General features: G+C 54.0%; 2 protein-coding genes across 4 annotated transcripts in view; both read left to right on the top strand.

Annotated features, from left to right (window-relative positions):
- Positions 1-16879, top strand: part of RAB11FIP5 (RAB11 family interacting protein 5) — a 42755-nt gene extending 25876 nt beyond the window's left edge. Inside the window, exons 4-6 of one of the 3 annotated variants that reach the window (XM_065634128.1) lie at positions 1934-4414; positions 9839-10028; positions 12734-16879. In XM_065634128.1, the coding sequence (XP_065490200.1) occupies positions 1934-4414; positions 9839-10028; positions 12734-12943 (2881 nt within the window). In that variant the 3' untranslated portion in view covers positions 12944-16879. The remainder of the gene's footprint in view (positions 1-1933; positions 4415-9838; positions 10029-12733) is intronic. The other 2 variants (XM_065634129.1, XM_065634130.1) reach the window with 2 other exon arrangements.
- A 3350-nt stretch (positions 16880-20229) lies between these two features.
- The window catches only part of SFXN5 (sideroflexin 5), a 98435-nt gene continuing 94983 nt past the window's right edge, over positions 20230-23681 (top strand). Inside the window, 2 exon segments of the mRNA XM_065633851.1 lie at positions 20230-20380; positions 20383-20483. Coding sequence (XP_065489923.1) covers positions 20230-20380; positions 20383-20483 — 252 coding nt within the window.

Consider the following 23681-nt stretch of genomic DNA (forward strand, 5'->3'; position numbering starts at 1 on the left):
GTCTTGCTAAGTGGTATCTGGCGCGGTGTCTGATGGGTGAGTGGAGCCCGGCGCGCTCGGCCGCTTGCTGCGTGTGTGACTGACCCAAAACCAGGGATTGGGGGACTTTGGTGACGTTGATGGTGTAAATAAGCGCTTTTCCAAGGTAGCTGCTCAGAAGGTGGTGTGTGAGGGGGCTCTGAAGCTGCCAGGAGCGGGGAGAAGTGGGTCCTGCCCCACTGCTGCGGCATACGCGGGCTCCTGCCCGTCCGTGCATCCTTCATGGTCCAAGGGGACGTAACCCTGCTGGCTTTAACAGCAACCGATGCTGACTGCGCCTTCACACATGGTTAACTTTTGCCTCAAGATGGCATTTTAGCGCTTTAAAATGTGTCCAAAGCTCTTTTGTGACATCCATAGTAACCCACGAAAATAGTTGTCCAAGAAACTTTGCCGTTTGATGGCACGTTGAGCGGGATTTTCCGGTGCCACCCGGGATCCCTCCCAGGTGAGGTGGGGAAACGCCAGCCCCAGGGCTGGGCGCACCCCCTGCTTTTTGGCAAAGCAATTACTTTATTAATTCCTCATTAAACTTTGCTGGCTGCTCCATGTCCATATTTTTCCTAAACCAAAACTGGAATCTCTTTGAAATTTGGGGAAGTCGCAGGGGCTCAGGAGGAGGGAGCGCGGAGGTTAAAGCACCAGTTGGGGTGCCCACACAGCACCCTTCGTGATGTGAAAACCTCCAGGATGGCCAACCCCGGCCTAGCGGGGCTTCCTCGGGGTGGTGATGCTGGAGAAATTCCCAACGGGACATCAATGAAATCCCAGAGAAAGGTCAGTGTGGTCCCTCTTGAAAAGGCAGTAAAGAACCGGCTGCCTGGCTCGGGGCGAAGTGCGGGAGGAGATTGACGGGCTGGATTGGAAACTAACCCCGTCTTCCTTCTTGGGGACCCACCTGGGGGTTCAGGCATCATAGAACAGTTTGGGTTGAAGGGACCTTCGCAGCTGATCCAGTGCCACCCCTGCCATGAGCAGGGACATCTGCACCAGCTCAGGTTGCTCAGAGCCCCGTCCAGCCTGGCCTTGAACCATCTTGGGGACCTTAGGCCAGAAGTGACGTGACAAAGGGAACGTGGGGACACTGGGCAGGGTTGGGAGCCGGAGCCCTGTCCTGGCCACGTACCTCACCCCTGCTCGGCTCTGGCTCCTCGGGACCCACATGAGAGGGAGCACCGTGGCCCTTGTCGCGCCGATGTGTTGCGAAACAATTAACGAAGCACTGGGGTAAACTGGCAAAGACTTGCTCCCGTGTGCTCTTACCGGCTCGAGTAATCCTGGCCCAAGAGCCCAGCCTGTCCTGGGCACGACTGAAAAAAAAATGAGCCGAGCCCTTGGGCCGCAGGAGGTGGGAAAACCCTCCCGGATTCCTGAGTCTTAGGGCTTGCTCAGGCAGCAAGGGCAGATGTGAAGGATGTTCTAGAAGGGCTGCCCCTTTCCTTTTTTTGTCGTGCATGCCCTTTCCACGCCTTGACTCCATAATCACTGCTCTGCCTAACAAGAGAGACGAGGATGTATTTGATCGTTGCATTGCTTGGAACCTGGCGCGTTTGTGGTGTGTGTGGTGTTACGCTTGCAGCACTGTCACGGCATTAACCAGGAGGACTGTTTTGTCTTCCCTCCACAGCCTGGAAGTGTCTCCTCAGGTAGAAACCAGCTCAGATGCTCCTTCTCATTTTCCTCCCCGCTTCCCCGCCCGGCTTCCTCCTGCCGCTGTAGCCCGTCTCGCTCGCATGCCCGGCGCTAACCTCCCTCCCGCTCCTGGAGACGCTCAGCCCGGCTGCTTGTCCCCCACCAACCCATTCCTCAACTCCCTGCAGAGCAATCCTTTCTTTGAGGACCTCCTCGCTGACCAGGTACTAAATTCTCCTTCACCTACTCACTTTTTCTCTAGTTTCTCGTCTGGGCCGCATGCTTCAACTGAGGTCGCTGGGAACTTTTATTCCTCTGAGGATTGCAGTCCCTCTGCCTCCCTAAGACATAAAGACTCAGAGCGGGAGTCTCCAGCCAAAAGCGTTGGTGTCCCTGTTCCAGAAACTACCCCCCCATCGCAAGGAGACCTTCCTCCTCCAGATGAGAAACCTGCCATCCCTCCTCCCCTCTCGGAGTGGGACGATACCTTCGATGCCTTTGCGACCAGCAGGCTCAAACCAGAACTGAAAAAGGAGAATTTCTTTGCTTCGGTGGCGGCGGAGGGCATGGCTTTTATTGATGACCCTGATGCAGCCAGCCCGACGGAAAGATTGGCCGAGCCGGCTCACGAGGAGCAGACAAAGGTTTTTGAAAAGGCTGATTCGCAAATCGGTGAAATGCCCACGACTCTGCGGCCTTGGACAAATTTCTCTGGTTTAGACGTGGGGGCGAACTTGGTGAGCACAACCCAGGAGGCGACTGTGATAGAGGATGTGCTGAGCCCCGTGTCCGCGGGGTCGGGGGGAAGGAGGAGGAAAAGCAGCACGCCTATGGTTTGGACAGTCGCGTTTGCATCGGGAAACCCTGGGGAAAAAGAGGCTTCAACACCACTGACTGCTGAAAATAGCGCTAGGGAGGAAGGGGACAGTAATGAGGAGGAACCCTCTAGTGCAGGGACAAACGGGTGGATGACAATAGCCACCGAAACCGCTCCCGAACTGTCAGAGAGTGCCCAAAGCGGGGCTGAGCAGGACAGTGCATTCGGCCCCCCGCCAGCCTTCCTCAGCGACGGTGCCTTTGAAGCCAAGAGCGGATCTCACGCTGCCGCTTGCGTGTCACCCAGAAGCCCCTTTGTCCCCGAACCCCTCTCCGAAACCCTTCCGGGCAGCAACGTGGCAGCCGTGCCCCCGCGGGTGCTTGCGGACACGGCACTGCGACGATTCCCCGCGGCCCCCGAGCCGGGGATGGACTCCCAGGGCGCTGGGAGTGAGGAGGAAACATTTGACATACGGACTTCGGTCTACCGGCTCCAGGCTAGCATGCGGCTGGAGGCCGGCGAAAACCGTGTCAAACTCATCTCTGACACTCGGGAGCAGCATGTTGTCCTCTCTCCGTGGTCGGGGACACGAGAGAGGGAGGAGGTGGCGGCTGGCTCCGCTGTGCCGCCCCCAAAACCCCCGAGGTGGTTCGCAGCTGTGGGCAGTGGAGGGGACAGTGAGGAGGAGGAGGATGCTGGTGACCTGCAGGCGTGGCGGCGAGGCAGCCAGGAGCGACAGGACGATGCGGAGGCCACGAAGGTAGACACGGAGCTGCCGAGGAGCCGTCTGAGCAGCGAGCCCTCGGTTCCAGCGTCTCCCAGTCTGCCCGCGCTGGGAGCAGATGAATCTGAAACCGGGAGCGAGTTCCAGGTGTCCAAAGATGCCAAATCTGCCGCTGCGGACTCGGCAGATAATTTGGAGGCGAGAGGTAGCCAGCTGGCAGGAGGGGACACCTCTCTGGGGGAAAACCAGTCAGAGATGAATGAGACAGATGCGGCTGAGCAGTTTGAGACTTGCCCATCCAAGTTCTCCCTGGATGGATTAGGCCAGACGGGAGCTAAGGAGAGCTGGAGCCAGCCGGCTCTACCTCTGACGGCGAGCGCGGACGGTGCCGAGTGGGAGGTGGCCCCCAAACAGGAGCTGTTCCCTGAGGAGCTCAGTACATCAGGACTAAACCCGCCTTCCAGGCTAAACCCGGCCCAGCTGGAAATCTTCTGGACGGCTCTGGAAGAGCAGGAGGCGGCCGGTCCCCCCGCGGCCCAAAGGTTAGCACGTGGGGAGAGTCCCCCCCAGGCGGTGCGGGGTGACGGTGAGTGGCGAGCGGGGGTCCAGCCTGAGCCCGGCACCCCTGGGCCGGCAGCCGGTCCTGCCCGGGAGGCGCAGCAGGGCAGATGCTCAGGATACAGCAGGATAGATTTCAAGAAAGCCGATTTCTGGAAGCCAGACAGGGCAGAGAAGCGCGAGCAGGACGCTTCGTCCCCGAGAAACCCCTTTGCTGCGGCGCTCAGCCCAAACCCCCCCAGCAACCCCTTTGTGGAGAAGCCGGCAATTCCCCTCCCCGTCCAAGCTGTCCTGCCCGAAAAGCTCAGTCAGGGAGGCTTCAGCTTCACCCACCTCCGCGAGGAAGCCCTTGGGCGAGGCTTCCAGCCCACTAACCTTCCTGAGGACCAGTCTCCTTCCCTGCATGCCAGCCAGCCCTTGGCCTTCTCCACCCCTTTCCTCGTGGCTGCCACTAACCCTCCGCAGTTTGATTTCCCCTCCCCTGTGGCGTGCCCGGCCAGCAGCGGGGTCCCCGCCGCCACCAGCCGCCCCGCCGCCTGGCCCTGTCCTTTGCCGCAGTCCGGTGACACACAAGCTTCAGCGCTCGTGGTTTTGCCCAGGGAGACACAGCCAGCTGAGAAGTCCCTTTTCCAGCAGACGACCAGGTGAGCATTCTCCGGGGAAGGCCAAGGGTGTGGATTTGGTCGAGGTGAACCCTGTCTCCCTTCTGCTCTATATCGCGGGGTGCCGGTAAGCAAACCCCAGCTTGGCGTCAGCAGCTGACGATGGCGCTGACGCCGAGGAAGCCGCTCGGCGGGTTGCTGCAGGTCCTCTCACCTTTCCGTGGTCCCAGAGAGTCCAAACTGAAGAAGTTAAAGCCTCTGCTCTCTGGGATCGCGGTGGGGAATGGCCACCGGTGTCCTGTGTTTGCCCTAAATGAGGTTTAACGCATCCAAGATCTGTCCCGGCTGAAAATTCAGCCACAGCAAAAGTGCATCCGCATTTCGCTCGGCGCTAATTTTGGCTCCATCGCCTTCCCTGTGCTTGCGAATTCGGTGCCTTTTCCTTGCCTGCCAGGAGAGTTTCCAGCCGTTAATGCTCTCATGAGTTCCTCATGGCACGTGCGCAGCTGCTGCCCCTATTCATTAATTCAGCTTTGGTTTCTTTTCCTTTTAAAATGACTATCAGGTACTAAAAACCTTCTCTCCATAGCGCAAAAAAAAAAAAAAAAAAAAAAAGAGTAAGTAGTTTCACCAGAGTGGTGGCAAAATGCCGTTCTCCCCTCCCTCCTGCCGAGGTGCCCGTTGGTTCTGAAGGACACGGGATTTGTCCTTGAGGATGATGGGGAATGGGGCGGGGGCTGACCATGGAGACCTCAGAGAAAAGAAGGGGCTGTTCCTCCTCCCAGGTCAGTTTTGGCCTTGTAGAAATGCCGTGAAGCAGAGAAAGATGCTGAGTTTAGGGCTCCACGTCCTTCAGATCATCTCGTTTTCCTGGTACACCTTCCCCTGACCTGCCTGGGCAGGAGATTGTCACAGGCTCTGTGATCCAGGTAGAGCTCTTACGGTTTACGTGAGGACCTGGGTCTTCTTGCAGTGACTTATATGATCAGCATGGAGCAAATGAAGCTTCGTGGAGGCGCTGAAATAATAAAATCCCGTCTGGCCCAAGAATAATATTTATTGGTGATGTCCCTGGGGAGAGGGCAGGAGGACGGGGACAGCAGAACTGAGCTCCAGCCCCTCTGCACGGGGATCCCTCCTTGGCTCCAGCGTGGGTTTGATGTGCAAAACGCCTCTGGAGCAAAGACATGGGTCTGTGAGCTGATTTTATTTTATTTGTCGTTATTGAGGCCAGATCCTCAAATGATTCCGAACTGGATTATTCATCCTCCAGCAGAAAACTTTGTTAAAATCTGCAGAGAGCAGGTATAGAGAAACCTCATTTTGGTGATTTTTTTTGTTTGTTTGTTTGTTTTGTTCTGTTTTTGGAAAGAGAAATGTCCTGCAATCCTAAAGGGTAAAATTAAGCAATGAGAGAAATATTGCAGGGCTTTCCTTGTCGCTAGTACGCGCTCGCAGTCATCTTTGGGCTTGACTGTGCGTCCATCCAAGGCTTGACTGGCTTGTGGGATGAAAGTGGCCTTGGAACTGAGAGCTGGTTGTCACCTCAGCACTGACTTCTGTCACGGGACACGTCTGAGAAGCCCTTGACCATCTCTGCTCTGGTTTCTCTGCCTGTAAAATGCGGACGTTTTGGATGCTGCTGTGACTCAAGAAGCTTTGAAGAGTTGCTGAGGTCTCTGTGGAAGGCTCTGAGGATCTGCACGGCTTCATGAGATCGGGGAGATGTGATTAATTATCATGGGGGGAGAGAGGAAAGGTGGAAAGGCCCTTTTTTGGGTCCCTGTGGTGATGTTTGCCTTTACTGGAATCATCTGTTAGGCTGGTCAGTGGAACGTAGACAGAGAAAAGATCTGGTGGAAAAAAAGGTGGAAGGACAGAGTGCAAATTTAGAACATTAAGACATAAGAGCATGAAGGCTTTGCTGGGACAAAAATGTCTTTCTCTTCCATCAGATAACAGAGGAGCTGGTACCTGGTGTGGTTTATTGAGAGTCTGGTGTGCTGGGGTTATTTCCCCTCCTCAAGAGGGATGGAAATTTGGTGTGAGGTCCCGTGTCCTCTACCCAGGTGGCCAGAGTGACTCTCTGCTGGTCCTCTTGTTCCAGATGGCAAGTGAAGTGGCAGATTTGTATATCTTGAGTGTCAGCAGCACCAGCCTGGGTGAGACATCTCCTGGTGACGCTGAGCGGGAGGTTGTGTCCCCCTGGAACAGCTTCTCCAGTGCCAGGTTTGAAGATGCAACCGGGGAATTCAGAGTCTGGAAGAACATGGGTTGGGATGGCGTTTGCAGATCCTTCCTCACTCTCACTCCAAAACCGTTGCCGCTGGGGTGAGGTGGGTGCTCGGAGCATCGGTTGCAATGCTGGAGCAAACAGAGGCTCCTCTCTTTTGGGGGAATGACGGGATGGTGCCTTCAGGTGTCTCTGGTCACGTCCCCCGGCACAGGTGAGACCTAAAGGACAGCCCGTGACAGGGCTTTGGGGACTCGGGTCGTTGGAGCAGCTCCATCCTGGGAGCTCAGATGTGCGACTGTTGCCACATGTCACAGCATTGTAGGTGACGGGCTTGGGGACGCACAGGGTGTCGGCACACGCTGCTTTGTGCCTTCCAGATGTGGGGAGCGCAGTGGGATTTCCTCCTCTTCTGGCAAGGAGGTTTCAGGTTAAATCACGTGCCAGTTTTTGTGATCTGGATGTTTTCCTTGGGGGACCCTTGGAGCTGGGAGGGTGGTTTGCTGTGTCCCCAGCTCAGCCGTTCTCTTTCCTCACTTAAAGGTCTGGCCCTCAGGTGCTGGGTGCTCCAGCAGCTTAGAGACTGATCTCCTTGGATTCGTTGTCTCGTTCTCTGCGAGGTGCATTTCAATGGCTTGATAAAAACTGAATTTCCAAGGGGGAATCTCGTCAGTTTTTCAGTGTGCTCAGCAATGACTCCGGAGCGTCAGAGAGGGACCAGCGCTGTGCCGCTGGCACCCTCAGATGTTTCATCTTGAACGTGTTAAGCTTCATTTTAGGCTTACGGCCACTCGGAGATGCGGCGCTGGATTTGGCAGTGTGAGAAACGCATTCTATACTCAAGTTCATCAACCGGCGGATGGAAACAGGTTGAACTTTTGGCAGATCCATCAGGACTTCAGACATGACTATGAGGTGTGAAGCAACTTCTCCCCTGGAAGAACCTGGTGCCAACCATCCTGCTTTCGAAACCTGCACACACTGTCCCCTCAGTGGGAAAGAATGGGATAATATAAAATATATATATATATTTTTTCCAATACCTTTTCCAGCTCTGCAGAAATCAATGTGTTCCCACTGGCAGCAGGGCTGAAAGCCGCCTGCGACCAGATTTGCAGCAGGAAACGTCTCCCTGCTTTCAAAACGCATCCAGTCTATCCCACTGGTATCCCAAGGCTGTTGCTGGTTTTCATGGAATTGCCGAGTCCCAGGTTTAAGGGACCACGGGGATGATCTGGTCCAACCTTTCTTGGTAAAGCCCGGTCTAGAGAAGCTGGCCAAGCCCTGTTCAGCTGAATCTTAAACGTGTCCATTGTTGGGGAATCCACTTCCCCAGGGAGATTATTCCAGTTGTTCTCCTAGTGAAAAATTTCCCTCTTATGTCCCATCGGAATCTTCCCAGGAGTAACTTGTCCCCATTGCCCCTCTTGTAAAAAGGGCTTCTCTTGTCTCTGTAGCCACCCTTTAAATATTGGCATGTGGTGATGGGGTCTCCCTGAGCCTTCATTTATCAAGATTTTCATTCTGTAGAGTGGCCTTGGTAAGTCTGGTCCTGAAAAAGGTGCCCTTTGGTTTAAAGTGGCTTGAGTGTTGGTGATGGCCTTGCAGCCTCTTGTTTAGGGGCGCCTGTCTGCAGCTTCTGCAGCCGTGCTCGGCGCTCGGTCTCTGCGCTGGCTGTGGGGATGTGGGAGGTGACAGTGACATTTGGGGCCGTGACAAGCAGTCCTGGCAGCTCCCCAGCTGCTCTCCTCCCCAGGCACTGTGTTTTTGAGGACCGGTGGAACTCCTACAGTGGTAGCAGAGCTGTCTTCTCCAAATCTTGCAGCGAACCCCACTCATTTGGGGCTAGGAAGGAGGGTAGCAGCACTTCAAGCAAGGAAAGGCATTTCTCCTCGTTTTTAGAGGACTTGGGAACGAGCAATTTCTCTGGTCTGGTTCACCCTCACCCCATCTTACACCTTAACAAACTGCTGGGCAGTTATATTTGGCAGTGATATTGTGGTGTTCACAGCTCTGCTGGTGAAGGGTTTGCTCCAGGATGGAGGGCGCTTGAGGCTGACATGCAGAACAGCGATTTCTCCAACACCCGGTGGGCTCCCGCTTGGGTTTTTGGGATCCTTCTCCATCCTTTGAAGCAGTTCGGGAACCCTTGGGCTCCGTCCACCTGCTTGGAAGCTCTGACGGGGGTATCGATCCCTCGGCTCGTTGGAGCTGGTGGTGGCTCCCATTGCTGTCCTGTCACCTGTTTGTAGGAGAGGAAGCATCATCGTGGTTGAAGAGGATGTGCCTTGTCAGCACAGTGGGAGATTGCTTGGTACATCCTGATCCCATCACCACCGACAAGGCACGAGGACACCAGCCCTGAGGACTTGTTTTGTCCCTTCGCTTCCCCCGCAGCGTTGTTTGGACGCACAGCAGTTGGGGTTATCGCTTTTTGCAGGGTGGCTGCTGCATCGGATGAGTGCAGAGGCTTTGTGGAGCTCGTGGGTAGATTTTCTGATCTTTTCATCCCGATGCCGGTGCACGGGTCTGCCTGCTCGTCGCAGGAAGGCAGCATCAGGTCACTTCTCTTTCCATCACGCTGAAAAGCAAACGTAATTTATTTAAGCCCAGAAACAAATCTTTTGAGGCAAAAAAAATGAAAAAGTAATTCCCTGTTAACTGACAGAGAAGGTGCGCTCAGGCGCAGTCTCCTTGCCCTCCTTTTTGGGAGAGGGGACAAAATCTGTGGTGTTTCCCAGGCAGGTGGAGCTCAACTTGTGTGCTGAGGAGCAGGAGCATCCCCGAAGCATCAGCGGTGACCCCAGACACTAATCCGGGGGCTCCCAGGCACCCAAAGCCCCTCTGGGCAGTGGATGTAGAAGCCCCTGATTACACTGGACCTGGGTTAAAGTTCCCCCAGCTGTGCCAACATCTGGCAGCCGGGAGTTTTGACCCACAGCGCTGTCAGTCATGAGCAGCGTACGTGTGGGCATGGGGAGCTGCTCCGTATCTCGGCCAAACACGTGTCCTGGGGCTCCTTATCTCATCCCTGGGTGGAAACGGTGCTGGAGATCTCTGGGCTGGTTCTCCTCGGAGCAGGCGAGCTCTGAGCAACACAGAGGATTTAGCTGTGTGGAGCTGAATAAATGTAATAAGTGGTTCCCATCCCCATAAAAACCATAGGGAGAGGTAGCGGCATTACTCCCCAGCTTGAGACAGTGTTAATTTTCCAACCTCCTTGTTCTCCTCAGTCCTCACCTGGTGAAACCCATCAGTGCCACAGTGCAAGAGGTCTCCAGTGAGAAGAAGCAGCAGCACAGGTCCAGCCTGACAAGCGCGCTGAGCAATGGCCTGGAGAAGCTGAAGACGGTCACCACAAGCAGCGTCCAGCCCGTGGCCCCCTCCTCTCACCCGGAGAAAACGGACTCCAAGAAATTAAAGGTAAGAACCTAAAACTGAGGTGAGAACTGTGTTCCCACCTGCTCGTGATCACAGAATCGTTTTGGTTGGAAAAGACCCTCAAGATCAACAAGTCCAACCGTTCCCCCAGCCCTGGCACTGCCCCATGTCCTGAGAACCTCATCTCTGTCTGTCCAACCCCTCCAGGGATGGTGACTCCAGCACTGCCCTGGGCAGCCTGTTCCAATGCCCCACAGCCCTTTGGGGAAGAAATTGGTCCCCAGATCCAACCTCAACCTCCCCTGGTGCAACTTGAGGCCGTTTCCTCTGGTCCTGGCGCTTGTTCCTGGGGAGCAGAGCCCGACCCCCCCTGGCTCCAAGCTCCTTTCAGGCAGGTCAGAGATCAGAAGGTCTCCCCTCAGCTCCTGTTCTCCAGCTGAACCCCCAGCTCCCTCAGCCGCTCCCATCACACTTGTGCTCCAGCCCCTTCCCCAGCTCCGTTCCCTTCTCTCAACTCGCTCCAGCACCTCAAGGCCTTTCTTGGCATGAGGGGCCCAAAACTGACCCTGGGATTCGAGGTTCGGCCTCACCAGTGCTGGTATGAGCCAGGATGCTCGTGGCCTTTTTGGCCACCTGGGCACACACTGGCTCACGTTCAGCCACTGTCAACCGACATCCCCAGGTCCTTTTCCTCAAGGCAGCTTTCCAGATGCTCTTCCCCAAACCTTTAGCATTTCGTGGGGTTGTTGTGACCCCAGATCTATAGCTGGTGACAGAGGTGCAGAAAACGGGTTATCCACAAGATATAGAAAGCGGAGGACGGGATAACTGCCTGGTTGAAGGCCTGAAGGGTTTTTTCTCCTGACAGAGCCAGAGGAAGGTGGTTCCTGGAACCCTCCCCAAATGCCGCTTGCCTGGCTGTATTTTAAATGCCAGCACGTTGAGGCAAGTGAAATACCTGTGTGAGAGGTCTGAGGGCACGATCTCACGGGGGTGACTTCTCCTTCCCCTTGTCTGCTGCTGCTCTGTTTCCCTCCCCAACTCGACGTGTGAAATGCTGCTCCTGGGGTTCACCTGAGCGGATTTCCCTGAGCTCTCATCCCCTGGGAGCTCCTCAGGGATTCTCCAGCTCTTAATTCTCTGCTCCTGCCGTCACCCAGTCCTGCTGCTGGAACACTGGGGAAGGGGAAGCCCCGGAGAGGGGGAGTTGCTAATTCCAGGCCTCATTATGCCAGGCTAATTGGCTCCACACCCTAAAAGCTGTTGCAGGGGAAGAGGTTTGACACAATTTTTGGGGAAACCCTGCTAAGTGATGGGCTCAGCTGGTGGAAATGCTCTGTGGTCACCGCTGCCTGTACGGAGGAGGCTGCACTGGATGTCTAGGCAGTTGTTACGACTTCTCCTCCTACCCAGCAGATGTTTCATCCCCTTTATTAGAAGCCAAACAAGAACTTCAGGGCCTGGGGATTTGCAGGATCGTTAAGAAAATTGACCAGAGGTTCTGGCATTTAAAGGATGGCATCTGTTTCCTAAAGATCCTCCTGAATTAAATGTGTTAGCACATCTTTCTCTAAGCAATAACAAAGTATTTATACCTTAAGCAGGTGGAGGAGCTGGAATAAGGGTGAAACAAAAAAAAAAACCCCACAGCAGCTCATTTTGCAACCACATCTCTGCACGGGGGAGGATTTTTGGTGAAAGAGGAGTGAGCCAGGCTGTGCTAACAGGGAGGGTCATCTGAGCACGCTACTGAAGCTCGGCTCTTTCATCTCAACATTTTACACGAAAGAGGACTGACACACATCTATTTTTAATTAGTTTTGCAGCATTATAAGGTTTTTTTATGATTCTAGAGGTGGAAAAGGCAGAGAAAAACAGGGATTAAGTTGCCCACTGAGTCAAGACTACTGAGATCAGAGGTTCAGCGGCTACTGGAGGATCCTGTGTGTGTCTGCGTGTTTGTTGGGAATTCATGCTCAGTCTCTCTTCTGGCTGGACAATGGGCAGGGAATTGTAGCAGCCTGGCTTTATTGGGTAGCAATGTGAGGATTCTTGTTCATGCAGAAAGTCCACTGGATTTTGTCTCTGGTGGACTGGGAAGGAAAACTTCCCCCGGTCCTGAAGCCTTCCAGAGCTGGAGTCCCTTAAAACACAGAAGCATAAAGTCACGACAGAATTTATTATAGAAAAATTCACATTTTATGTGCTGATCTATAATCCAGTCTAAGAATATAACACCTGCATCTAGTTCCTCAAAACCGAGATACTTTCTCAGTACTGGCATCCCTTATAAAATGTACATTAACCCCCATTTTGGATGCGAGAGGGAAACTCGGGACACAAGAGGGAGATTTTTCACAATGGGAACAATCAGCCACTGGAATAATCTCCCCAGGGAAGTGGCGGATTCCCCAACATTGGACACGTTTAAGATTCAGCTGGACAGGGCTGGGCCAGCTTGTCTAGACCGGGCTTTTGCCAAGACAGGTTGGACGAGATGATCCTTGTGGTCTCTTCCAACCTTGTGTTCTATAATTCTGTCTCCGGTATTTTTGGGCGACTGCGCGGCACATGGGAAAGCTGCTTTGTAAAGACAGGGCACGATAACTGCACATCGTCTCGGGCTCATCAGGTCGGATTTGGAAAGAAGCCAGACATAGAAAATGCAGATTGCTTTGGTTGTTGCTGCACCTCGCAAACGCTAAAGGGAGCAGCGGTTTTCATTCACCTCTTGGTTTCTACCGCAGGATCCCGCCGTACCGGACCAGTCAGCCAAGTATTATCACTTGACCCACGATGAACTCATCCAGCTCCTGCTGCAGAGGGAGAAGGAGCTGAGCAAGAAGGAGGAGCACATCCAGGAACTGGAGAACTACATCGACCAGCTGCTGGTGCGCATCATGGAACAGTCCCCCACGCTCCTCCAGATCCCGTTGGGGGAAAGCAACACCAAGTAGCCTCTTCCCGGCAACCGGCGTCACTTGCCAAGAGCACTTATCCAGTCACCGCGCTGCAAACGCCCCTGCACTCCCCAACACTCTTCCAAGAGGGCTCCGGTGGCTTCTGCTTGCAGAGTTTCGCAGGAAAGGTTTATCTGCTCCTTCCCAGCTCATCCCAGCTCTGGCTCCGGGGATCTTTAGGGTGTTGGGCTGTCACCCACCCTACGGGGAGGAGCAGAGCAGATGTCTCTTCAGGTTCTTGTCATCGTGACCAAGTGGCATCTCCTCAGGCTCTCCTCCTGCCAGTGCTTTGAAGTGATCCGTGGATGCTGGAGAGCTAGAAACCAACCACTTGGTCCTTGTCTTCATCCTGCTGCTGCTGCTGCTCTTCTGCCCACAGTCTTCCACATCTCTTTTCTCTGAGCCGCTGCACCATGGATTGGTGATAAATTGGTTGACAACATCAGGGATGCTTAAACTACTAGCGTGTTACCGTCCGCTGAGCCTGGTCATGGAGCAGGTAGGGAAGGGGCTACTGTTGGCTGCCGTTTCCCTCCCTGCCCCATAAGTTGTCCCCTCAAGCGAAGGGTCAAGCTCCAAGTTGTGCCATGACCGTCTGGGAGATGCTCCCCAAAGCCATGGAGCTGGAGGATGTCAAGGACTCGAGGTGACATCGCTGCCCGATCGTGAGCGGTGTTGGTTCCTTCGTTGCCCGCATGCAGAGTCACGACTGCTGCCTCGGTTACCCAGCTCAAAACTGTGGAAAAAGGGCCGGTGATGGTTTGTGCACGCTCAATACTGGAGGAGATCTGTGTGGATAAACCACTCCTGTGTGTATAAACCACAGCAGAATTTTCTACTCAGTATTACACTCCCCCTTCCCTGCGTCCGCAGGGATTGCTTTCCACTGGCTGCCCCTCCACCACCGACTTTGCGTTGTCTTTCTCAACGCAACATGAAAATGCCATCAGGACCGGAGCTTGTGTGCAGAAGGACATCTGCCCACCCGGCCACCTCTGTGTGACGTCCTGCCAGGCCGGGCGTCCCTCAAGCGCTCTCCGTCAGAGTTAGCGAGTCAATAATCCCCGCAGAGCCTCTTCAAGCCACTATTAGTACCCAACACTGCTTGTATCACATCTACATGCCGGCGTCGGGTCTCTGGTGGATCAGACCCACCCACAGGTGCTGTGGACCAGATCTTGCTGCTGACGGTCGAGTGACCCACTAATGGCCTCTGATTTATGCGGTTTAACGACCGTAGATGCCGTGAGCCCGAGGCTGGCGAGCAATGCTCCCGCTCTTGGTTTGGAGATGCCGTGGGAGGGTGTAGGAAGGGTTTTGTTCCCTCTCGTTCTGCCAGGATTTTGGCTGGAGAAGGTGGCCCTGCAGGCAGAGCGTCGGTTGGCGTGGGATTTGAGCTGTCGTGATGTGTAAGGTCATCTTCTCTCTACATCTCCCAGAGTTACAGGATTCTTATAGAACCTTCCCATTCTTTACTCGCTTCAATATATGCCGTGACTTTGAAAAATTGTGCCTTTTGCAAGAGAACAACAGCAGTTCCCTACCAAAAAGAAGGCTCTAAAATCTGATTCTCAGTTCAGCGTAACCCTTCTTGGGCAGTTTTCTCTTCCGTTTGCTAATCTGAATTAGGTGAGTTTATTTTTGAATGCAGAGAGCAGACTCTTCATGCCCCTGGGTGCAGGTTGCTTTCGGTGTTTGGCAGGAGCGGGAGGTCGAGATACGAAGAGATGATGCCGAGGGAAGAACAAACCGAATATTCTGAGACTAAATACAGCTGGATAAGGACAAGATTGGGTCACACTCAGAGCTGGAGGTTGGAGAAGCAGGGGTAAGAGCTATCAGGAGAAAAAGAGATTTGGTGTTGCTGTCCTGGGCAACGTTTGGCCTGTTGACCATCGTAGGAGGAGGAGGATTTGTTACCTGGGAGGATTTAGCCACAAGCTCTTAATTCCCCCCCGGTGGGATGTAATTTGGGGTTTTGCAGCTCTCAACCTGCATCTTCACGTTCTTCTCTCTCTCCCTGTTTCTGGTGTCAGATATGAGGGTTTGAGGGAAGGTGATTCTTTATAAAAAGTCCCAGAAACGTTTCTCTGCCTGCAGAATCGAAAGGTCCCGTGGTGTGAGAGCCGAGTTCCCTTTCTGGGTGCGTGTCTCTCCTGGAGAAGCTCTCGCTTTGCAGGGTTGTGGACAGCTGAAAAAAAATCAGCCCGGCATGTGGAGAAGCAACGTGGGACGGGTGGGAAGAAGGGCAGCCCACGCTGGCTTTCTGCTCCCTAAAAAACCACCTGTTTCCTGGGGTTTCTCCCCAATCTGTAGTCGGCGGTGTAGGTGCTCCTCACACACAAGTGCCAACGTTTTGAGGAGCTCGTTGCTGCCTCCTCCTCCTCTCCCATCGCGTTTCGCCACCTCCCTCATCCCCCTTCTGCCTTAGTCAGCTCTGCCTTTTATTTTTATTCTCCAAAGCTTGAATGTTTTGCACTTTATCTATTCAAATCTCAGAGCTCCGGCGGGCTGTACGGCCTCTTCAGCAATACATGACCTGCCTCGGGCCCCAAACTGGCACCTAAAAACGCTCCCACCATGACTTCGGGGTAGGAGAATGTCCCCAAAAGCCGAGGCATCACACATAAAACACGGGGGGCTACGCAAAAAAAAAAAAAATCAAGCGGTGACACCAGCCGAAGCTGCCCTGATGTTTTGTGTCTGTCCTCGAGTGTTTAAAAGTCCAGAGGTGTCTACAAATGATGACTTGTGCTTGGGAAAAGGCGTCTTCAGGATGCTTTTTGTCTTTGTTTTTCCACCCCGCTGTCCTGCAAATGTGGGGTTTTTCCCTCACCACACAGTGTTTAATCTCCGCAAAGAGCGAGCGAGCTTGGCTACTCCCACAGCAGCACTGACACCAGAGCCTTTCTCTTTTTTTGTTAAAACCTTTAAGTGACCAGAGGGAACTGGTTTTGAGGACGTTGATGTTTTCTTGTAGATGAATGGGCTGAGAAAAACAATTGGGGGAAATATTCTCAAGTTGCTTATGTCCCAAATTCCACATTTAGTGATTTATTCGCAAAACCAGGGAGGCGAGCGACACTTGTGCTTAGTGTGCGGGGAACACCCCAAGATCTGTCGCTCTTCGAACCGAGCGAACCGAAGGGTTTTAATGACCCCGCAGCAGCTTTTTGCTGGTTCTTTTTTTTCTTTTTTCGTTTTCTTTTTGCCTCCTGGTCTGTCCTTTTTCTGCGCTCAAGCCGTTTCACAAAGTCTTCCACAGGGAGCTGTCGCTCACAGCCGCTCTCTGCTTTTGTTATCAGCCCCAAACCGGGTTTCTTGCTTTTAAAGAACTGGCCAAATTGATTTATTTTCGCCTTGACTGGCCCTTCTGGCCCCGAGTTCTGGACCAGAAGAACCCCTGAGGTATTAATATCTCCTTAAACTGGAACAAAACCTGAAGGGATGTGGATGCGGAAGCGTCACGTAGACTCGGTCTGTGAAGAACCCGCCGCGGGTTTTGTGTTATAAATGTGGGGTGGAAAAACATCCCAAAAAGGGAGAGATAAAGGTCGGGGTTTGGGAGTTGTCGATCTCCCCGTACTTCACGTACGCGGGAAGTGGGTTCTGTGTGTTTCATGTTTTAATAGTTGCGACTAATGTTTATAAAGAGCTTGTTATTTACGTTTTAAGCACTTTAAAACAATGACAGAAAAAATAAAAGTTGTTCAAGCTGTTCCTAGATACTTCTGATTTCATGACAACAGCATCTGTGCTGATGGCACTTGGACGCTGTGAGTGACATTTCTCCGGTTTATTTTCTGTCCGACTTCTCCGGCGGCTTTTCCAGCGTCATTAACTGTCCCCGGGTGGCGGTGGAGCCGCAGGGTGACCTGGAATTTCTCTCTGAATATTGTTCCTGCCTCCAGTTTTACCCCTCAGCTCTTTTCCTTTCTTAATTCGTGTCTTTTCCTTCAGAAAAAAAAACCACCCTCCCGTTAAGCTTTGATAAATGACTTTGCTGCTCCAACAGAAGAGTTTTGTTCGCTCTAATCCCGGTTTATTTTTCATCCAGCCGTTAACTGAGCTGAGCACCTGTCTGGGGGGATCACGTTAACCCCGAGAGCCTGAACTGTGACCCTCGGAAAGCCTGTCCTAACTAAAACCAGCCTGAAACGGCGGGGCTGGGGTGGGGAAACTGGAATCCGTCAAGTCATAAAAAAGAAAAAGCAGGATTTTAAGACCTTAGTCCTGTTAAAAGTGATGATACCGGGTGTCTCTGCTTGGAAGCTTAAGCGCAGGCTCGGGACTAACGCACAGAATTCCCGTCGCTGCAGGAAGAACTGGCTGGTTGTTTGTTCCAAGCCGGAGTTTCGCCGCGAGTTTTCCTTCAAATCTGGTTTTACAGATGGAAGCCGACAAGAAACGTTCCTGTGACTTTCCCCAGCTGGCATGTGAGGGGCGGCCGCCTGACACCCCCAAACCCCCCAAAACTAGGGGGGGCTTGTTCCTCCCCCCGCCAAAAGGAAAAGAAACATCGGCGTTGACTCAACAGTTATTGATCAGGGGAGGCAAAATCCCCCTCTCGTTCTTCCCTGAACCAGGGAAACGTGAGTTGTCAGTCGAAATGGATCCGCTTAGATCGATATCAGCCAAAGAATTGATATTCTTTCTGGTGTTTAACCAAAAAAGTGATAGTCTTATGTCACTCCAAATGGGGATTTAGATAAACAGATTCTCTCCCCTCTGTTGTTACAAAACATTTCGCGCGTCAACATTGGGGATTGTATCAATTCTCTGGCTGGGGCTGGGAGGGGAGGGAGGGGGATTTCCCTTGTGCAGAGGCAGAATTTGGGTTATCATCCATATTTAGTGTGAGTCCCGATGATTTCGCTGTGTTTGCTTTTGCGAAGTATGGGATGAAACCTTTAGAAGAAGAATGAGTTGCTTTGTAAAGCGTTAAGTCACAGCAAAATGATTTTTGTTTTTCCTTTGAAGGCGGCGTTAGGGCGCCGAGCAGCGTTAGACCCAGCCTAGAAGAACACAAAAAAATAAAATAAAAATAATAATAAAAATTTAAAAAGCCACTTTTCTGTTGTGCCCCTACGGGAGGGTAAAGCTGCGGTGCAGCACGATTTACCTCATCCCACGTCACCCAAGTGACACCACGGGACCCCCCTCCTTGAGAAAACGTGGCTGCGACACGACCAGAGGTACCGGCCTGGCGGCCCGTGTTGCACTGGGGCCCTTTTCTGTTTTGTTTCAACCCAAAACTGCAGGAGATTCGAAATTCAGTGGAGGGGATCAGCAGTGAATCAGCCTAAAAACAGAAATCCGTTTTGCAGGTGAAAAGGGGAAAAAAAAATCACATTTATAAAGCAGCAGTGTCCCTGCAGCAAAACGTTGCCACGTTCATATTTTTCCCTGTATAGCAAAAAATAATGTTTGGTTTTTTTGCAGGTATACTAATTCCTCCTTAGCTGAAAAATCTATTTCTGCCCTGTTCTGTAATCTGTTGCTTTCACTTCAGCATCACCAAACCTCCCTCTTACACTCTCCCTTCCCCCTTCATCCTCATCTCTGCTGTGTTTGCTGCCCCTTGGCTTTTCCTCAGGGAATCGATCCTAATCCTCCAAACAATTTCACCGCCGTTTGAAGGACCAGACGCTTCTTATTCCACTAATCTGGCGAAGGGGATTCCAGTGGCGGCTCCGTGCGCTCCCTGTGCCCCCAGCCCGCGCGACCTTGGCTGCATCCCCGCAAATCCCAACGCCGGTGAAGCGACAAATAAGCCGAATTATTATCTCCAAGTTGCCTTTTCTTTATTCGTAATCAGGTATTTAAAAGGTCAACAGCAATTGTTAGGCTCCCGTCAAAGTAAGGATATGTATTTCCACAAGGAAATGATTAAATTTGAGGGTTCTTTTTCAGAAGTTTTTGGGCTTTCGCCTTTCACAGAATCACAGAATGTCAGGAAAATGCCCAGCGGCTGCTGGGGAAGAGCTGGCTGGTGCTTCCTCACCCCGAGCAGTGCAGCATCCGCAACGACCTTCACCAGCAGTGTCCCCGCTGCCAGGTACGGGGCTACAGGGAGGGACCGTGCTCTTGTTGAGGTCACCAGTTCCTTGACAGCATCTAGCCCAGTGCTGCCCTGAGATGCGTCTGACTTTCCTTTCTGCATCGCGATGGCTAAAGAGCTGGGGCTGAGGTGGTCAGGGAGGGGACGCAGCTGGGCCTAGGACCCTCTTTTCACAGAATCACAGAATGTCAGGGATTGGAAGGGACCTCGGAAGATCATCGAGTCCAGTTCCCATTCCGGAGCAGGAACACCCAGAGGAGGTTACACAGGAAGGTGTCCAGGCGGGTTGGAATGTCTGCAGAGAAGGAGACTCCACAACCTCCCTGGGCAGCCTGGGCCAGGCTCTGGCACCCTCACCACGAAGAATCTTCTCAAATTTAAGTGGAACCTCCTGTGTTCCAGTTTGCACCCATTGCCCCTTGTCCTATCATTGGTGTCACCGAGAAGAGCCTGGCTCCATCCTCCTGACACTCACCCTTTACGTATTGATAACCATGAATTTGGTCACCCCTCAGTCTCCTCCAAGCTCAAGAGCCCCAGCTCCTCAGCCTTTCCTCACACGGGAGATGCTCCACTCCCTGCAGCATCTTCGTGGCTGCGCTGGACTCTCTCCAGCAGTTCCCTGTCCTTCTGGAGCTGAGGGGCCCAGAACTGGACACAGTGTTTCTCTGTGTTATTATTTGCACGGTTTCAGACTTTCAGAATCTTCAGGATTTCAGAATTGAGGCGAACGGCCGCTTTCCACCTCGCGCTCCGGCGCGTCCTCGATCACCGCCCACGTTCCGGCTGCCGCGTGGGCGTCGCTGAAGAAACCGTGTTTAAAAAAGGACGAATTTTGGAGCGGATCAACCACACGCCACGGGGCGAACGTGCCTCTGCGGCCAGAAGACCAGAGCTCTGGCACCTGGTTACAGCCTCAGGCATCTCAGTTGTTAAATTCAACTTAATTTTCCTCACAGAAAGGGGAACAGAGGGAGAAGTGGCGGCAGGGGAGGCTCAAGCGCTCGCAGAGGGAGGCCCCGCTCTACCCCAACCCTTCACCCGCTCCCTCGGGGCCTCACGCTCCCCTCAGTGGGCAGCCGGGGCCGCGGAGCCGGCCCAGCCCCGCCGGTAACGGGGTGCGGACACCTCGTCCCCCCGTCCCGTTCCCTGCGGCGCTTCCCGCCAAACTACACTTCCCGTGGTGCCTCGGGCCCCGCCGCCGCCCAGGACTCCATTTCCCATGCTGCCCCGCGCCGCCGCGCCCTCCCCATTGGCCGGCAGGGGAAGGGCCGCCCAATCCCAGCGTCCCGCTCGGGCTCCGCATGGCGGCGGCGGACTACACTTCCCGGCGTGCCCCGCGGGAGCCGCGGCGGTGGCGCAGGGGGCGGGCCCGGCGGGGGAGGCTGTTTAAAGTGGCGCTTGCGGCGCGCCAAGGGGATGGCGGAACCGGCGGAATATCCCCCGTTCCAGCTGGGGAAGCCCCGCTTCGAGCAGGTACCGAGGGGGCGGCGGGAGGCGGCGGGACGGGGAGCGGCGGCGGGAGCTGCCCCGTCAGCTGCGCGGCGTCGTTTCCCCCCCCCGCGATGAGACCCCCCCCCCCACCTCCCACTGCTCTGCCCCGCCCTCCCGCCAGGGCGGCGCGCTGATTGGTGCGTAGCCCCCCCGCCGTTGGGCCGCGCGGCTGTCACTCAGAGCCACCGCCCCCCGCCTGGTGGCGGCTCCCGCGGCGGGCGGTGATTGGCGGGTCCCGCCGTGCCGCTGTGGCTCGGGGCGGTGGGGGGGGCGCCGCGCGGACCACCTGGGCCGCGGGTTCGAGCCCCGCGGGCGCCGCTCCGGCCAGCGGGGCTGGGCGGAGGGTCCCGGGGGGGCAGCGCACGGAGCGGCCTCGTCCTTCCCCTGCTCGGTGGGGTGGTACGAGGGCTGGGCCCTGCCACGGTGGGCGTAGCGGCGAGCCCAAGGTTGCAGGGAGGTGAGGAGCAACCCGGAGAGGACGTGAGGCCTCCGGTGCTTTGGCCGCTTCATGGTGGGCGGTGGGGGAGCCCCCAGCACAGCACACATGGAGCTGCTGGAGAGGGGCCAGAGGAGCCCCAGCAATGACCCGAGGCTGGAACAGCTCTGCTGGGGGGACAGGCTGAGAGAGCTGGGGGGTTCAGCTGGAGAAGAGAAGCTCCGGGGAGACCTTAGTGTGGCCTTTCTGGACTTAAAAGAGGCCAAGAAGAAAGATGGGGACAGACTTTTGAGCAGGGCCTGTTGTGATAGGACAAGGGGTGATGGTTTTAACCTAAAGGAGGGAGATTCAAGCTGGACATGAGGGAGAAATGTTTGCCCCTGAGGGTGGTGAGAGCCTGGCCCAGGTTGGGCAGAGAGGTGGTGGCTGAACCATCCCTGGAGACATCCCAGGCCAGGCTGGACGGGGCTCTGAGCAACCTGAGCTGGTGCAGATGTCCCTGCTCATGGCAGGGGGGCACTGGGGGAGCTGGGGAGGGCCCTTCAGCCCAAACCACTTTATGATTCTATAAGGACTCCGTGGGGTCCTGGCCATGTCCTGGCTGACAAAGCACACTCTTCATTCCCAGGGAGCCACGTCAGGCTTCTGATACAGCCGACCAAGTTCGTAAAACCTCCTGCCGTTGCTCTGGAGCTGGGTGATACCCCTCTGGAAAGGAACGAGCTGTTGCAATTATCAAATGAAGAATGAGTAGCGAGAGTCTACTCGTTAATAGGTGTCCCCCCCTTCCACTGCTGGGTCAATCTCCAAGGCGACTCTTCCCACCATCCGTATGAAATCTGTACGGGGCCGCTCTTTGCCAACCATCTGACTTGCTAATTGCAGCTCGCAGAGCTTGGCTGGACCGAAGCTGCCAGTTTGGGTTGCTGAGAAGTCCAGTTGCTGATTTTTATTTTATTATTATATATATTTTTTCCCCCCATGGGGTAACCACCCAATCCAGGTGGTGGATCTACGTGTCTCTTCCCTTATCGCCTTATCCCTTTTCGGGAGGTCACAGGGGGAACCTCCTCGGAGCGGCCGATCCCCCGCAGCTGCGTGAGCCCAAGGGATGCTCGAGACAGGGGAGACGGAGCTTTTTAATAAGGAGAGGAGGAGGAGGAGACGCTACTCCCTTCTAGACACCACAGATGATTCGAGGCACAACTTGGCAGCGAGTCAGGCGCAGAATCGGTGCGTTCTGTTCATTAAGGAGCGACTGTCACTTGTGGCAACATTTAGAAAACGTTTCGAGGGGGCACGGCGCGACGTTCATGACGGTGGGCGCAATTGAGCGGAGTCGTCCTCCCTCCTGCGGGATGGGGAACGTGGGTTTGTGCTAAAGTTGGGTTATGGTTGGACTCGATGATCCTGAGGGTCTCTTCCGACTGAAATGATTCTATGAGCAGGGTGATTTACACCTCAGCCCAATGGGGTCAACAAAAGCTCCCTTGGGTGCTTTGGGGTGTTCCGCCTGATGGCCACACCGAGTATTTGAAATCATTCCCCGTCTCTAGTGGTTTTATTCCTTTCCTGGTTTATAAGATCCCGAGCACAGCGATCCAGCTGACAAAGGACGCCCGACTTGTTTCGGAAGGGATTAGTGACGCTTCGGGTGGTTGTTGAAATTCCAGACGCGGCTCTGTGTGATGACAGTGTTTGCTTTTCCTCAGAAACGCTGCCTGGGAGCTGGTCTGGGGCTGTTGACAGGGTGGTGGGACTAAAACCGGGGCTGGGAGAGACGCAGGAGCTGCGCAGGGGGGAAACGAGGCAGAGTTGTGTGCGGGGAACAAAAATCTTGGAGAGGAACCGCGGCCGCCGGGGTTTGGGTCGGACACGGTGGTTCCTTCCCCTGCCATGACCCAGGGCCTCAAAAAGCGGCCGAGCAGAATTTAGGGCAGCAGACGGGAGCCGTCCATCCCCAGGTTATTATAATAAATAATTGTAATACCTCTGCAGGTTGTTATAATAAATTCCCCTTTTCCCATCCCTTGTGTTGCAGTTCACTTGTTTTCCTTCATCCTCAGGCAAGTGGCATTCTGTCGAGTCACCTTTTTATTTTGGTTTTCTTTCATTTCTTTGGTGGAAAGAGCCTCTGTCTCCCAATGGAATCAGGCTATTTTTAGGTAAAAGAAGAACCGAGGACGTTAGCCTTGATAAGGACTTAATTTTCTGATCAGTATGTTAGGAACACTCCTGTTTTTTTTCTTTTTTATAAATTTCTTTAAGGATTTCAGTGCTCTCCAAGAGCCTGAGCACTAAATATGTGTTCTTTGCCTGTATCTCTGTGCAAAAGAAATGCTCTTTATTTTTTATTTTTCTATCAGAAGACCTGAGGAAACCTTTCCAGCAAGGGTCTAAATAAAGCGTGAGTGTGGGGTTTTTTTGCTAACCAGGGTGTCAGCTGCTGGAAGAAGATGGTGCCGGTTAAACCCTGGTGTTTTTATTGGGGTCAGATATCTAAAAAGTAACCCCAGGTTGTCTCAGCCAGTGCAGGAGAACTGCAAGAAGGAGGAAAAGCGAAAAGGGAACGAGAAGTGAGTTGAATTCTTTGCAGCCGAAGTCGAGGGCGAACAGAATGCGTGAGCCTCGTCCTCTTTGCAAAGTCGGAAATACTAATAACAATAATAATAATGATAAAAGAACTCACAGAACTTAGATCCTTCAGTGGAAGAAGAGGGAAATAAAGGGGAATAAACCCAAAC

The sequence above is a fragment of the Caloenas nicobarica genome, chromosome 4 (genome assembly GCF_036013445.1).
Source record: "Caloenas nicobarica isolate bCalNic1 chromosome 4, bCalNic1.hap1, whole genome shotgun sequence".
In the NCBI taxonomy this organism is placed as follows: domain Eukaryota; kingdom Metazoa; phylum Chordata; class Aves; order Columbiformes; family Columbidae; genus Caloenas; species Caloenas nicobarica.